The following is a 16,457-nucleotide window of genomic DNA, read 5'->3' as shown; positions in this document are numbered from 1 at the left end:
CCCCTCAGCCTGCATGTTCATGTTCCTGGGTGATCTTCCACCAGTCAGATCAAGGGTTGGCTTTTTTCTTCCTTCCTGAGGGATTTGGTAATTCATAATTCAAAAGATTCCTTTTTGGAAAATTGAGCAGTTGGAGTTGACCTCAAGTCTTGGACTGGTCTTATTGTGGCCAGAAGGGCTTTCATACTGGGAGCTAGGGGTCCCCCCTTCCCCCTTACCTCGGGCCACCTGTGCTGCTACTGTAGGATAAAGTGGGATAAATCCCCGCATCTTCATGTGACTCAGGTCTGCTCTATTGGGTCAGGGCAGTGGTGAGATGACGTGACATTGCTGTAACACCACACAAAAGCCCAGGTCTGAGTGGGGCCGTGTTCTCCATGAACATTTTCCCTTCTTTCCATCATAAGGACTTCCAGATGAATTGCATATTATATGTCAGTGCATCCAGGCATCATGGAGCCTAACAAGGGTCTTGTAATTAGCAGGCAGTGTGTTCTCAAATGATGCCATGCGGGCATCCCAAGGACTCAGGGGCACATCATGGCAGGTAGCCCGGGGGAGCCTCTGAGGCCCGGGGTTTCTTTTCTAGGGTTCCACTTTCTAGTCATGTGATGTTCCCAGGTGATGTCTATCAGGAGGAGGCTGAGGGAGGTCTGATCTAAACCCCCTGAAGCCTTGTCCTCAGCCCAGAAGAACCCAGTGTTCTCTGTCATTGGCACTGTTTTGTGATTCACAAACCTGGGCCCATTTCTCAAGCTACAGGAAAAAGAAGAGATTTCCCTGTGATTGCTAGGGTAGGGAATCCCTCTAGCATGCCTCTCCTCCTAGCCTCTAATTAGTCTGTCTTTGTAGCCTCTGTTGTTTTCTGTACATCTTTGCAAAATACCTCCTGTGTGCAGGAAAGCTCTGGGTGGGATTGAGAGGTCTGAGGTCACCTCTGCCCCCTAGGAATTTACCATCTAGTGGAGGGAGGTGAGGCCGGCAGTACATCTCCTCCGAACACCTGGTGATGTTGCAGTCTAGGGGTGCTGGAAACTCTGAAATTCAAGGTCAAAAAGGTGTGGGTCCTTCCTCAAAAGAATTCGACTCAAGCCTTCTTTCAGTCAAAGACAAGGTTTATTGTTTCTCCAAATAGAAGCCTGCAGTAGATGACATTGACCTCTTTTATAAGGGAAAAAGTTTTTGTGGGAAGATTTCAATGGGATCGAGGAGTGGTCAGTAGGCTAGGGTGACCCCAAAGTAACAGAGAAGGGGGTCTAGGTGGGATTAAGGGTGGGAAGTGGCCTGGGGCAATCGGAGGTAAGACTAGGAAGGGCTGGGCTAGGTTAGAGGTAACAATTGGAGACTGGGGCGGGTCAAAGCCACAGTGGACTGTTGGCTTGGACTGTTGAAAGAATTATACTGGGCTGAGCCTCAAGCAAACGCTGGGGCCAGGTGGGAAAGTTCAGGGGAAGTTCAAAGTGGGGGAGGTTGTTTCCAGGGCCCACACCCCATCAGTGAGATGGCTGCTGGCCACCTGAGGCTTCTTGTGGAGCTGAGATTTGAGCTGGCCTAGAAAGACGCACAACTGGTGGGGGGGTATGTTCTGTGCAGTGGAAGAAATGATGGGAACAAAGATGCAGAGGTAGGAAAAGGCGAGGGGTAGAGTCAGAGGACAGCAAATAGGCCAGTCTGGCTGAAGTAGGGGGCTGGCAAAGCTGATTAAGGGATTTAACAAGGGGCAACATGGTCTTGGAATCCCCCCCCCCCCAGTTCCTTTTTAAGGAAGATACTGCCAATGTCAAGGGAGAAATGAGAGGGTGGTGTGCTGTTGTATAGAGAGCTGGGAGCTGGGTTCGAGTTAAATTTCCCCCCTGGCTTGTGACTCTGGGCAAGTCTCTTAACCAACCAGTGTGCCCCAGACACAGCTCTCTAAGGCTGCCATGCCTTTCTGCATTGGTAGAGGAAGTTGCCTCTCTGGGAGTTCCATCACCAGTGAAATCACCAAAAGACCCTCATTGAATGCCATTTCAGCACAAATGATTTGGTAAAGAAAGTATGAGACTTGACCTTGGGCAAAGATTCTTAACTATCCACTGCTCCTAATGACCCACCCCTTAGACACTTCCTTGTCTGGCTGGAGAGCCAGATTCAAATCTCGCTTCTGATGCTTTCCAGACGTGTGGGCTCTTTCCCCTTCCCAGATTCCTTGGAGATTTGCACCATCATAATGTCTTGCCAGCGCACTAGGCTTTATAAAGAGGTCTTCTAAGCAGAGGCTGTAGGCAGTGACACCCCATGCCAAGCCCCAGGATTGAGGGACCAAGCAGTCAAAGAGAGGGGTCAGGAAGGAGATCCAGCCCCACCATCCCTGTGATAGCCCTCGCTAAGGGTTCTTCCCAGTACAACCACACACAGGTCTTTGGAGTCCTCCCTCATCCTTCATCTGTACACATTCGTTAGTGCCTAATGTGGAACAGGTGAGCCAGCTGGAAGGCTCAACCCTCGAGGCTGACATTGTCATCTTTCGATCATGTCCTAAAAATAAGACTGTTTCCTTCGCGTTCTTTGCTCCTGAGTCTCCCCAGAAACATGCTTTTCCCTCATTCACCAAGGCTTTCCTGAGTGTTTGCTCTGCACCCTTTACTGGCCTGCTGTGTCAGTTACAGACCACAGTCTCTGCCCATTGGGCATTTAGACCTTCCTGACCGTCCGCCCGTGCCTTGGGGGTCATTCCGTAGTGGGTGTTCAGTAGATTGGGACGAGGAAACAAGACACGAAGCTCACACGAGGCAGTCAGTGGTGAATTGTAGGACCAGACCATCCTTAGATCAGAGGAGAGGTCGCTGGGGGCAGGGGCACCCCTCTGAGAGAAGAAGAGCCCACATGTAGATAGCTGCTCAAGGTTTACAGGCAGGCAGTACACACTTTATTGGGGCTTGGACCGGTAGAGAGTCCTTGTTAGTCATTTTTCAGTCATGTCCGACTCTCCATGACCCCATTTGGGGTTTTCTTGGCAAAGGTACTAGAGTGATTTACCATTTCCTTCTCCAGCTCATTTGACAGATGAGGAAACTGAGGCAAACAGGGCTAAGTGACTTGCCCAAGGTCACACAGCTAGTAAGTGTCTGAGGCCTGATTTGAACTTGGGAAGAATTTTTCTGACTCCAGGCCCAGCACGCTGCGCACCGTGGCGCCACCTAGCAGCCCATTGTCCTTACTCTACAGTAAACTTTCTGAGTTTGGGAGAGGCCTTGTGGAGGATGCCTGTGTCTGAGTTGTATGTTTTAAGAAAAAAATAAAAGTTTGTGACCAGTTTTACTATATCAGGGATTGTTGAGAATTTTCATTGAAAAGGTGATCCAGGAAACAGGCACACTTAACTGAGTCCTAGACTTGAATTGTTTGAGCAGGGGCGTGGCGCAGTCTGACCATGGGAAGATGCTTTTGGCAGCTGTGGGAGTGGGGAGAGACTGGAGGCTGGGTGACCAGTTGGGTTCTTTGGCTTTTTCCATAATCCAAGATGAGTGGAGGCTCTGTGGGTGAAGAGAAGGGGGCCAGATTTATAACATGCAGCTGAAGTAGAATCAAGGGTGGGGGCAACTCAGGTTTTCAGAGCTGCATGGGAAGGTGGTAGAAATAGAGAAGCTTGGAAGAGGCCTGGGGTTGAGGGAAAGAATTAATTAATCCACAAATGGGGGTTGGGGTATCCACTTATTCAGTAATCCCCAAATTTGGTTCTTGTGACTCTGGGTACTTGAAAACTCTTGGTCCTTTATCCCCTGTACTGTGGCGTCATTTTAGTCTCTTTGACTCTTTCCTGTGCTCCTCCATCTGCCTCAATGAGAGCTTTCTTCATTCATTAGCTGTCATTACGTTAAAGCAAAGAAGCCCTGCTTGAATCAGCGGATGTGGAGAGACCCTGGTCTTTGGTCCCTTTGGTCACACCAACTCATGGCTGCCTCCATTTTCTTTTTGAAAGAGGGAAAGGATGGCTGGCGCAGGCGCAAAATTCCATTTCTACACATTTAACCCAGAATCACCAGAAGGCTGGGCCTGGAAAAATCAGTGCTTTAACGTGAGCTTAATCCACGAGCAGCTCTCTGGTCACCCAGGAGTGAGAGGAAGGGGAGAATGCCCGTTAATCCACAGGCCTCTTTGGGCGCCCTCCCCTTCACAGACACGATCGTTCAGTGTTATCGGAGGCTGTGAAGTACTTGGAGGCATGGGGAGGCGCAGCTACTCTGCACAGACTTCCCTTATGTTGTGATGCCTCATGTTTGTGCCAGGCTCTGGGAGCTTCGATCTCCTTGTAGAAAGTCACCATACCTAGTTTGAGTTTGCACTAGCAGTGCCAGGGGTGCTGTGGAAGAGCAGAATGTGGTTGGGGGTGTTGGGAAGCCTCAGGTAAGACAGTCCTGACTTCTCCAGTTAGCCCTGTCCGGCCCCAGCCAGGGTCACTGTAGTTCCTGCTTCTAACATGTCTCCTTTCTGTTGTCTGTCTGATTGTCCCGTCTTCAGTGAAGCATGCCACCAGTCGGCTGCAGAAACTTCTCTGAAGACACGTAGCCCAGGCCCGGGCTGGGCAGGGACACGGGTGCTTCTGCCTCAGGGCTGTGGCCTCAGCTGCACACAGTGAGCTCTAGATGGGGATGGGCCTCAAATGATCTGGTAGCTGTTAGATGGTGTCCCCCGGGAACCTGGAGACGCCTCCACTCTCCCCAGACTTGAGCTCTGTTCACCTGGAATGCTTGTGGGCTCTGCTGGGCATCTCTGCCCCAGACCCATTGGGTAGTTTGGGTTTTGGTTCCCAGATGTCACTGGCTTTGACTTGGATTGGATTTGGGGTTTTTGGACTTGTTTTACTTTTGACTTGCTTAATTGATTCCTTTTATTGTTTCTCCCCCATTCCTCCCTGTCTGCATGTTTGCCTTCACCCCCCACCCCCACCCCGTATAGGCATGACGAGTATTCTGATGTCAGCCATCGGACTCCCTGTGTGTCTTACCCGTGCACCACAGCCTGCCAGCCCTCCTGCCTCCTGTATGCCCACTAAAAATCACAGCTCAGTCAAGAGACTGAGGAAAATGTCCGTGAAAGGTAGTTGCTGTTCACGATGCTCTCTGGTCTCCTCCTGTCGTTGCTTACGCAGTGTTCTTCTCTCACTTCCACGCAGCCTCTTGTGCCCTCCCTTTCTCCGCTTCTTTGGGTTTAGCAGTGAGAGGCCGGCGCTCTCTCCTCTGTGTTGTCAGCAGTTAGGGCACTGATGTCAGCTGCCGTATTGTACTGTGACGCCCTAGTTTCAGAGCTTTTTCTAGGGGAGGTCTGGATAGTGAGGCCTTGCTGTTTTCATGGGCCGTAGTGACCGTTTAGGCAGTGAGACAGATCCCTTGAGCTGGGTGATCTTGCCCTGTTCAAAGATAGGTGTGCCCCTCTTGCTTTATGTCACGTGTCTTTGATTAAGGCGGAAGTTTCTATGGGGAATGTGAACAAGGACACCTGAGCTAAAACTCCTTTCCTGTTCACCCCTTTGGTAAACCTCCTGCACAGCACGAGAGATGGCACGGGGCACACGCACGTCCGTCCTGCGTTGTTGACGTGAACAATCGTCACTCATATTTATGTTGCACTTGAGGGCAGTACCCGTGGAATGAGGCATTCACCCAAACTTCCCTAGAGATGTCTCGCCTTAAATCTGAGAGCCATTCTCAAGTACCCCGTGGCTCGCTGGAAAGAAACAGTCGAGAGTCAGCCAGTGCCAGCCCCGCCGTCCAAGGCCTCTGTGACCTCAGCCAGGCGTCCTGTCTCTGGGCCTGGGTTTCTGCCTGTGTAGTATGCAGGGGCTGGGCTAGGTGCTCTGAGGTCCCTCCTAGCCCTAGACTTAAGATCTTAAGTGGGTCTGCCACTGTCCTTTGAAGAAAAAAACTTGGAAGGTAAAATTGATTGTGGTGATGATAATTGTAAGAATAGTAACTGGCGCATAATACCCTGCAAAGTTTTTAAGGTGCTATAAATAGAGTTCTCATTTAGAGATGAAACAGGCACAGAGGTGAAGTGACTTGCCCGGGGTCACACAGCTAGGAGCTGTCAGGCAGGATTTGAACCCAGGTCTTTGTGACCCGAAGTCTAATATACTAGCCATAGCATCGAGCTATAAAGTCTTAGACCCCATTTGCACTGTCATTTTTCCATAGGAAAAAAACCAAATTTTGTTAAGCAGTCAGCTATAAGTGTGACTTGCTGACTTGGCATTGCCCTTTGGACACGGATCCCGGTGGCATAGCATGCCAACAGTTTCCCGTTGTGTTTGGGTTCGCCGTAGAAGAGTTGTGCCCTAGGTGGCAGCTGACTGACCTTCCAGGGAGCCTCAGCCAGAAGGCAGTGAGGAACTTGACCTTCTGCCGCCTGAATTCTCTTGGCTAGTGAGCCTCGCCTGTCTCCCAGGAGACCTCGCTCTGTCCTGGGACCCAGAGGACTTAGAGCAGTCTGGATGGGTCTGAGATGAGCTGGGGAGACAGATGTTTGGAGTATGGGGCCAGGTGACCTCTGAGCACAGGCTAGTCCTGGCCCAAGACCTCTGGGACACTGGGGCGTCCTGCTGGTCTTTCAGAATTAATCTGATCAAAGGACTGAGCCCAGCTCCCACCTTGTGCCCTGTCTTTTGGTCCACCAGCTGCGAGTACCGTCCCTCTCGGGCACCTCCTTTTTACACACAGTTATGTATCCGAGGCGTCCAGATTTTGCATATTGTCGCCCCTGTTAGGATGAGCTCCCTGAGGGCGCACAGATGATGGCATGTGCCCTTCCTTGTGTCCCCAGAGCTTAGCACAGTGCCTGAAAAGTGCTTAATAAATGCTTTTTTACTAAACCCTGCAAGCTCTGATTCACACAGACTGAGGTTCAGTCTTGGTGGTGGTCCTAAAATATCTGTATGTCTGCTACTACCTAGAAGATACTCAAGGAAAATAGTGTATCTTATGTATCGTTCGTGTTTAGATTGCCATTAACGTAGGCAGCAACAGGGCTTCCAGCCTTTTCCTGTACAAGCACATAAGGTAGGTAGCAAATGCATACTGCGTATGGGACAGCCTTTGTTTCACCCCACAGAAAATGCAGAAGGCAGAGAGAACTCATGGGAGCCCATAAATAAGTGCAGAGAATGTGTAAAATGCTTGCTGTAGTGGAGCAATTGATACAATTATCCCACCTCTCCATCAGAGAAAAACTGTGCACTTCAGAGCTTTGAATGGGGAAAGAGTGCTGTCTACCGGAGGCACAGCCTGGCCATTGGAATGGCCATCAGCTGGAAGGAGCCTCAGAAACCACTCCGCGTGCATGTGGGCACTTCCCTCCAGTTTCCCGGTTTCATTCATTAAAATCCTGGGGTTCAGAATACACCTCTTACCCCTAACAACGTATCCTTGAGCTACTCACCTCTCTGGGCCTCGGTTTCCTCATCAGCTTTTTGGCTGAGGACGAAGACTCCTACCCCCACAGAGCATCTGTCCGACCTTGTGCTTTCCACCATTTTATAGACCTTGCTGGGAGGTTTGATCTGGCCCAGCGTGGAGTGGATCTTACAGGAGGCCCTTGGCCAAACTTGTCTCCCAGCCCACCCCCTCTTCCCTTCACTTGTCCTGAAAAGAGCAGCCGGGGAAGGAGAGTAGCATTGGCAGTCTCAACTCGAGCCTTGCATGTAGGACAGCCGTTCTTAGAAATGCCAGGGACAGTTGTGAGGCAGTGTAGAATTCAGGAGAAGAGTGGCAGCCCCTAGGCTGCGTGTGGGGCTCTGGAGCTTCGTTCTCCTGGCTTGCTTTACTACATCGGTCATCTGTCGGAGATATTGGCTTCGGGGCAATTGGAGTGCCCCCAAATTAAGGCTGATTAGACTGCTCAGCATCATCCATTTATAATCAACTAGATTATAGTAAAGAACCAGATGAGGGACAGTGGGCAAAGTGCAAGCTTTGTAGTCAGAGGGATCTGAGACACCTTGGACAAGTCACATAGCATACCTAGGTCTCAGTGTCCTGCCTCTAAGAGGAGGCTGGGCCAAGCCCACGATGCCATCAGATGAATGGAGTTAAGTTGTCTCCCAGGTGGCCAAGTCATTGTTGGCTTTATTCTATAGCAGGGAGCCTGGTGAGCCTGCCTCAGCATCTACCCTTACCTAATGAGGTAAAGGCCCCGGAGTCCCCCGTGAATCTAGGAGCAGATCTCCCAGTATTTTTAAAACTGCCATTTTTAGGAACCTGAGCTCAGAAACAAACAAACAAAAAGCCTGCCATTTTTATAGATCTTTCGTCTTTCCATCATCTACTCCTGTCATATATCCCTCCCTGTCACAGAGAATTATCTCTTATAACAATGAATAAGAAAAAAACCTTAAAAGTAGCCAACACATTAATAGAACCCACAATGTGCAGTTTTCCACCCTTGATTACCTCTCTTTGCTAAGTGGGGAGGGAGGGAAGAACATTCCTAGAGCTCTCTTGGGCCGAACATGGTCATAATTCCACAGAATTCAGTTTCGTTTTCTTTTCCCAATAGTTATTTCTTTAGGGCCTGCTCTAGACACCAGGGATGCAGAGACCGAAATTAAGAGATCCAGCTTCCAGGAGCTTCCATTCCACTGGTACTCCTTGAAACCTTGTTTCCTCCCTGCCCAGGATGAACACAAGTCTCGTAATAAGGAGTATAAATACTGGTGACTTTTTGAGGCACCATTGTCGATGGGGCAGAGCCAATGTTGTCATTTGGTAATTGATTCCAGGAAGGTTTCCTTCCCTGTTGGCTCAAGCCTAGGAAGTCTGCTGAGTGATCATGGTGGAAGACTTGTTCTGATTCCCTCTAGGGATTAAAGAACCTGGAAGACTTTGTTTTTCAAAATACATCTTCCCTAGGGCAGGAAATCCACCTGCCCCGGGATAGAGAAAAGTGTACCTTAGGAGATTGCTTTTTGCCTGTGAGGGAGTCTCAGGATTTGTGTTTTTAATTCTTCCTACCCACCTCCACCAGTGGCTTCTCCCCAGGAGCTGCCCTGCATTGAGGGAGGGGTCTCAGCTGCCAAGGTCAGTGTGGATGGCTAGCTGGAGAGTTAGAGGTTCTGAATTCAAAATGAGGGGAATTATTCACCTCTTAGGGCCCCACTTTCCTCATTGGGTAAGTGAGGGGTTTGGATTAGAGGACCCCAAGTCCCCTCTAACTCTAAATCGATGGTCCTGGCGTTCACTCCCTCTAGCCATTTTATGAACACCTGTGCACCAGTCCATTCTTGTATTCAGTTGCAATTAAGTTTCATTAAAATATAAGCCTCTTAGGTCTTTTGGCTTTCATTCCTCCATTCCCAGCTCTGGGATTATCTTCTGGGGCGGGGGGGCTCATTTCTGCGCTTTGCTCTGTCTTTAGGCCCTCAGGCTCTCCTGCTTCCCTCTAGGGCCTCAGCTTCTGTACAGAGGGGCCATCGGGCCTTACTCTTTCTACCCTAATGACCCACTTTCCAGTCCACTCATTTATTTTCTGGTCAGTTTCTTTTAACTTTTTACAATTTTATTTTCAATTAACACACACTTATTTTCTCACTCCCCAGCTGAAGAAATTAAAAACCCTTGTGACAAATGTGCAAAGTTTGCCAGACCAATTCCCAGACTGGCCATGACCAAAAATAGCTGTCTTGTCCTGCATGCTGAGCCCAGCCCCTCACTGAGGGGAGGCAGTAGCATGTTAGCTGGCTCGTGCGATGGAATTGTCTTTGAGCATTTCATTGATCAGCATTCTGAAGGCTTCAGAGTTTCTTGTTCATCCCAGTAATGAAGGCCCCTGACTTATACCTCACTTTACAGAGCTCTCTTCTGTCCATCCTTTTAGTTACACATCATGAGAACCCCGAGAGATAGGGCTGGCCGTGGCCCCATTTGGGTGGATCTGAAGCACGGGCTAGAGAGGCAGGAGCAGGCTCTCAGTTCAGTCTGAGCCCCCTACTCTGGCTCTCTCCCGTATAGCCTTTGTTTACAATCACCTGCCCCTGCTTTGTTCTGGACGCTGCATTTTAGGAAGGCCATCCATTACTTGTTGCACAGCTATAGCAGAGCAGTAACTAGGATGGGGAAGAGACTCGGTCTCATGTTGGAACAATCCCTCAAAGCCACTAGGAATTTTAGCCCAGGGAGGAGAGGCTGACAGAGGGAGGGAGAAGCTCTGGATCTGTGTCACTGAATGACTGCCTAATGGAAGAGGGATTAGGTTTGCTCTGCTTGACCCCAGGGGACTGGACCAGCAGGAATGGATAAAAGTTACTTGACTTCAAAATAAATGGCACGTTGTGCGCAGGTCCTCTAGTCCATGCAGAAGCACGGGCACTTGCCATGTTTGAAGGGCAGCTTCAGCGATGGGAGTGGCAGCTGTATTAGAGCCGGCCGCGATGGCATCCTGGTCCAGGAAGGGTCCCAGGGGGCACTCAGTTCCCTCAGAGGCCCTCACTTTTGAGTCTCAAGTCACAGCAGTTGGAATCAGGGGCTTCAGCACATGCGAGCAGTGACATCAGCCTGTGCTCAAGTTCTAGAGTCAGGATTGTGGTGTCCTCTGATGCCCCCGGCAGAGGCCAGGTGTAGGGTGCAGCTGAGCGGGTGGCACGGGCGTGGGGCTGCTCTCAGCTCTTGCTGCCTTCCCTTCTCGCTCACTGAGGGTTTGACCAGAAAATGGTCGTGGACAAGGCCTTGTGCATGGAAAGAACAGCTGTGCGGCCTCTCGGGATGTGCCTCCTCTCTCTAGTCCATTAACCTTCTCCAGTCTTAGCCTCTTCACTCATTTTTTTCCCCTGGCAGCTTGGACCTCTCTCACTTGCTCTTTCTCCCTCTGGCCTCAGTGTTTCCCCTTGTCCGTGTACCTCAGAGAACACTGTGCTCTTCCTCTCTCGGGCCTTTTGTTTTTCAGATACAACATCGCAGGAGCCTGAGCAGGTGCTTAAAAGCTACTCTGAAGAGCTGAAGACCCCCCCTGATGAGGTGAGCCACACAATCGGCGTTAGGAGGGCATGTGTGTTTGCAGCGGCTTTGCAGTCACGCGCTCACCCCTCCTCTCTGGCTGAGCACGCGCCGCTTCCAAACGGGGTGTTCCCCTAGAGGAAGACGTGGGCTCTGCGACCACGTGGCTGGAATGCTTTCTTCCCGCCTGCTGTCACTGCCTTCCGTTGCCTAGACGGCAGCTGTGCACCCGAACGGAAGGAGGAACATGCTGGCTGTCCTTGGGACAGCCCAGCTAGCAAGGCAGGTCAGCGAGCGTTTGGGTGCTTACTGTGGGCTAGGTGCCCTGCCAGGACTGTGGGAGCAGAGGCTTCCCTGCTCACTTGTGCCGCCCCTGGCTGGAAGCCTTCCTGGGAGGCAACGTGAAGGGAGCACCAGCTGCAGGTCAGAGTCGCCATCCTTGTGAACAGTCTATCAGTCAGACATTTATTGAGCACCTGCTGATGCCAGGCAGGTGTGTTGGCAGCCAGGGGGCGCCAGAGTGCACGAGCGCTGGGCCTGGAGGCGGGAAGACTCATCATCCCGAGTTCAAATGTGGCCTCAGACACCTACTAGCTGTGTGACCCTGGGCAAGTCACTTAAGCCCATTTGCCTCAGTTTTCTCATCTGTCAAATGAGCTGGAGAAGGAAATGGCCAACCGCTGCAGTATTTCTGCCAAGAAAACAAATGGTCACAGAGTCAGACAGGGCTGAATAGCCCAGTGCATGCCAGGTACCGTGCTAAGTGCTGCTTATCAGCACCATCTAGAATCTGAGGCAGCAAAGAGGCATGTTGACATCAGCATATGACCCGGGAGTTTGATTTTTCTGCCTCTAACTGAATTCGCACTGGTTTCCTTTTTCCCGGTACTTGCTTCTTTCCCCTAAAAGTTCAGTGCTCTTTGGGTAGACCTCCCTCATTGCCTTTCCTCTCCTCTCCTTTCTCGGTCCGTCTGCAGGATTGTATCATCTGCATGGAGAAGTTGTCCGCCTCCTCTGGCTACAGTGATGTGATAGAGAGCAAGAAAATCGGTCCCGACGTGGTGGGGCGGCTCACCAAATGCGGCCATGCCTTTCATCTGCTCTGCGTGCTGGCCATGTACCGGACTGGGAACAAGGTGGGCACGGGCACTGCCGGCTCGTCCTGCTGACTGTGCTCCGCCTGAGGCCTCCCCACCCCCTACCCCTGAAGGTTGAGGGGGCTGTTGTCTCTCTTATTTGTACTAGAAAGGTCTCAGGATTGCAAGTTAAGGCAATTGGCTTCATTCCCAGGTACACCCGGGCGAGAGACCCGAGGTGACCATAAAGACCTGGGTTCGAATCCCTCCTTGACACTTCCTGGCTGGGTGAGGTCGTGGGCAAGTAGCCTCTGTCTTCTCCCCTGTGAAATGGGATGGTTGTTCCCATGCCTCCAAGGGTGCCGTGTGGGCCAAATTCACGCTCTTTACCTCTGTGATTCAGTGAGTAATGACAGCCCTGTCTGACTGATTTGCCATAGGACGGAAGCCTTCAGTGCCCTTCCTGTAAAACTATCTATGGGGAGAAAACTGGAACTCAGCCCAAAGGAAAGATGGAGTTTGCTGTGTTCAAGGCCTCCCTCCCTGGCCACGAAGACTGCGGGACGATAGAGATCATTTATAACATCCCTCGAGGAATTCAGGTAGCGTGGCTCGGGCTTTGTGTGTCCCTGGGGTCCTCACACGCTGTGCTGCTGCTCCTTCTGGCCCCCTCGTGCACCGGCTGGGCGGGGCCTTCACTGCTTGCTCGGAAGTGAGGCGGGGGAGGGGGGGAGGCAGCCAGCATGGGAGAGAGTCCCCTGCTCTGGTGGTTTTTGTTGAAACGTCCTGCCCCTTCACCTGCCCCTCGGGCTTCCAGGCAGGGCACCTGGGACTGACCAGCCAGAGTGTGTCCCCCCACGTGCCTCTGGTTCCATTTTGTTCTGACGTGCTCAGACTCACGTCACCCTGACTTCGCCGTGCATATTGCCCTAGACCAGAGAGAAGGTTTCTGGCTGAATTCAGCAAATCCTCCCCGAAGGTGCTTGAAGGGAAACCAGGAAATGGGGCGAGTCGTTGGCTGGGAGAAGCACTTAGCTGTGGGACAGGCCCGGACGCCTGGAGAAGGCGGGTTGAGAACAAGGCTGGCTCTGGGGTAAAGGGTCTGGAGTCTCCTTTTAAGTAGTAGAGGCACTGAGGCTTCGGAGGCCGCGAGTCCCTGTGGCAGGAGGGACTGTGTCTTAGAGCGCTTTTGGAGCTAGAGTCCTTTGCGTACAGTTGGTGGTTAACGTTTGTGGAATTGAAAAGGAATTGGCATGAGCAGTCACAGAAGTGTCAGAAAGGGTGTGTAGAATTGGGGGGGGGGGGTTCTTTGATCCTGTGCTGGCAGGTGAAAGGTGAAGTGGTAGAGAGGTCAGGCAGCCCCGGCCTGGAAACCAAAGCCACAGTGCCCAGAGCCCGGGGGGGGGTACGGTCAGGGGCACCCTCGGATATGGGATTCAAATACTACAACTGCACCTGCTTCATTTGCCTTGACATCTGAGGGGCGCAGTCTCCATGTCTGTGTTTTCCTGTTGCAGGGTCCTGAGCATCCGAACCCAGGAAAGCCATTCACAGCCAGGGGGTTTCCCCGTCACTGCTATCTCCCTGACAATGCCCAGGGTAGAAAGGTAAAGAAAGGCGTTCTGTTCTTGACTTAGTTTGTAATTTTTAGTTGTAATTTCTGAAGATGTGGAACAGGAATGGTGGGATGCAAATACCACAGATCCAGGGATCGAGCCCCTCAAATGCAGACACTGGCTTTGGTGCTCACCTGTTGTCTCATTTTGACCTCACTGGCCCTCGGGCTCCCCGTCAGTAACACGAGGAGCTTGCACTAGCTAGTGTCTCTTGTCCCATTCCGATTCCTTGACTGTGATTCCGGTGGAGTAAAGAATTTACCTGCATTATCTGCCTGGTAGGAGAAGGAGGCTGCTGCCTTGTGCTGCCTTCTCGCTCCAGCCTGGGGACTCTCCCCTTAATCAGAGGAAGCCCTATTGCTGAAGAGAATCCAGGGAGGCCCAGAGCTCTGTTTGTGCCGGGTTCTCTCAGGCTGAAACCAGGTGCAGAAAGGAGCAGCAGAGCCTGCTGGCATCTCAGAGCCTGCAAGGCCACCGTGGGCCAAGGGCCACCCCCGGCCCTGCCCTGCACTGCCCATGTCAGTGAATCTTTTCTGCCACAGATTTCATTTCTATTCTTTCCCTCCAAAGGTTTAAGATGGTTTTGGTTTTTTGGCTTCCTCAGGTTTTAGTCACAAGCAGTCTAGATTGGTCTATTCAGGTGGTTAGCATGGATCATTCTGCACTGGGCCATGGATGTCCTGTGCCCTGACCCCCCACCCCTTGCCCCCTGGAAGACCTAGCTGCACAGTTGTGACCTTGTGTCACTTCAGAGCAGGCATTTTGGAGGTGATGTTTTAGGGTCAGTCATTGAGCCAGGTGCATGACTTCTGAACAACAGTAACAGTGATGGTCACCATATCGTGTTTTAAGGTTTGTAAAACACTTCACATAATTATCAGGTTCAATCCCATTTGAATGGTTAGTCACATTTGAAAAGAGAGAGTGTTTCATCCTGTGTCTCTTTAAACAAAACTTGTGCTTGAGAGAATTGGTGACAGAAGGGAAGAAGGCTGCAGAGAAAATTCGGAGCCTCTCATTCACCAAATATGTACAAAGCGCCTACTGTGTGTAGAACCAGGCATTGGGGGAGATAACAAGCTTTAGATAAAAGCCACGCTGTGGCCTTGCAGTGATTTCCCCAGCCATTGGCCCCTTGCAGTACCTGGCTTCCCCAAGGGCAACTGAAGTCAGCGCCCCTCTTCAGATTTCCCTGAGCCTCCCACCTGGAGTGCCTTACGGCTACCTGATGAGAGCCCCCTGAGGCCCTTTCTTCTTTTTCCTCTTAATTGAAAATTTTACCAGCTCTTTGCCAATGAAAACTGAGCTTTCCCATGCAGAAACATGTGTGGGTGCTAATACTCCACTGTAGATTCTACTTCAGATACTTACTAGCTCTGCGACCTTGGGCAAATCATTTAGTGTTTCTGCGCCTCAGTTTCCTCCTCTGTAAGACAGGAATACTGATAGCACCTGCCTTAATCTGAGGCTTATGCAGTTTGCTAGGATGTTGAAAGACCCCTTGGGAGCTAAGATTCTGTGAGGCTTCAGGCAGTCACACCTGAAGGGCAGTGTCCTTGCCAGTAAACTCTGAAGGCCGGGACCTTTTCTGCCTCTAGAGAGGGCTCAGCTTGCTCTGTGGCAGCTGGTTCACCTTCCCCTCCTTCCCGCCCAGGTTTTGGAACTCCTGAAGGTGGCCTGGAAGAGGCGCCTGATCTTCACGATTGGAACCTCGAACACCACGGGTGAAGCGGACACGGTGGTGTGGAATGAGATCCACCACAAGACAGAGATGGGTCACAATGTGACCGGCCATGGCTACCCTGACCCCAACTACCTGGACAATGTGCTGGCCGAGCTGGCCGCGCAGGGAGTGACTGAAGACTGTCTCAAGGAGTGACGTCCTGGAGTCCCTAGGACCGAGACACCGGCTCCGCCCCAAGGGACCCTCTAACTCGCACCGCCTCACGGCCCCATCTCCTCCCTCGTCCTGTTTGGAGCAATAACGCATTTGGGGGCTGGTCATTGACCAAGCAGTCGAGAGGTCGTTTTTATCTAAGGTCAAAATAATCCTCCGAGATGTCGATGCCGTGCGCGCGGGGCATCTTGTCACACTGGGTGCCTGGAATTCTTCCTAGTTTGCACATCTTGACTTACTGTGCTTGATCTGTCCACAGAAAAGGGCAGAAGCCTGGGTAGTCATCTGGCGGGTCCAAAAGATGCAGCTACCTCGATGAGTCCAGGCCCGTTCTGTGTGCTGGCTGTGGCGGGCTCCGGAGCAGTGGTGCCTGCAGATCCAGCCTGGCGTCCTTTGAGGGGACGACCCCTCGCCCACCCATTTTGATGGGCTCTGGGTCGGCTCTTCCTTCATACCTCACTGCTGGTTTTAGGAATTTCTATACTTTTTTTTTTCTTGCAATAAACTCGAAATACCTATAAGCACGTGGCTCGGTTACTTTCTTATGCACACACATACTTCAGGGGTGTGGCTTGCCCTCCCACAACCCCAGGTCTTTCGTGAACGTAGGACTCGGGGTGAGGGCACAGTGCTTGCCTTCCAGACGTGAGCTGACCCGCTCCCGAGAAAGCTGACTTCCTCTATTCGATTCTTCTTGTGATGCTTCTTGGTACAAAGAGTTTTCCACATCACGTGTGCTCAACTTTGTGCTGGACCCCCTTGTGGTACACTTGACAGAGAGACTGATCAGAGTGTGGAGAGGTCGTACTAATGGGGGCGAGAGACTGATGGTACCGTCCTGGGGGGTGAGGGTGAGGACTGGCTTGGGAGTCAGACTAGCCTCTAACTCTGACTCGGCAATCGTGGG

At 51.5% G+C, this 16,457-nt stretch overlaps 1 protein-coding gene across 3 annotated transcripts in view; it reads left to right on the top strand.

The window, feature by feature from the left end:
• DTX2 (deltex E3 ubiquitin ligase 2) overlaps positions 1-16,071 on the top strand; it is a 49,505-nt gene extending 33,434 nt beyond the window's left edge. For 2 of the 3 annotated variants that reach the window (XM_021005673.2, XM_021005672.1), the window contains exons 5-10: positions 4,939-5,079; positions 10,912-10,982; positions 11,939-12,097; positions 12,478-12,639; positions 13,555-13,644; positions 15,308-16,071. In XM_021005673.2, the coding sequence (XP_020861332.1) occupies positions 4,939-5,079; positions 10,912-10,982; positions 11,939-12,097; positions 12,478-12,639; positions 13,555-13,644; positions 15,308-15,532 (848 nt within the window). In that variant the 3' untranslated portion in view covers positions 15,533-16,071. The remainder of the gene's footprint in view (positions 1-4,938; positions 5,080-10,911; positions 10,983-11,938; positions 12,098-12,477; positions 12,640-13,554; positions 13,645-15,307) is intronic. The other variant, XM_021005674.2, reaches the window with a different exon arrangement.
• The last annotated feature ends 386 nt before the right edge of the window (positions 16,072-16,457 follow it).

This window comes from Phascolarctos cinereus, unplaced genomic scaffold (assembly GCF_003287225.1).
Source record: "Phascolarctos cinereus isolate Bilbo 61053 unplaced genomic scaffold, phaCin_HiC Scaffold_5;HRSCAF=322, whole genome shotgun sequence".
Classification (NCBI taxonomy): Eukaryota; Metazoa; Chordata; class Mammalia; order Diprotodontia; family Phascolarctidae; genus Phascolarctos; species Phascolarctos cinereus.
Note: the sequence above shows the minus strand (reverse complement) of the source record. Positions and strands in the feature narration are given on the sequence as shown.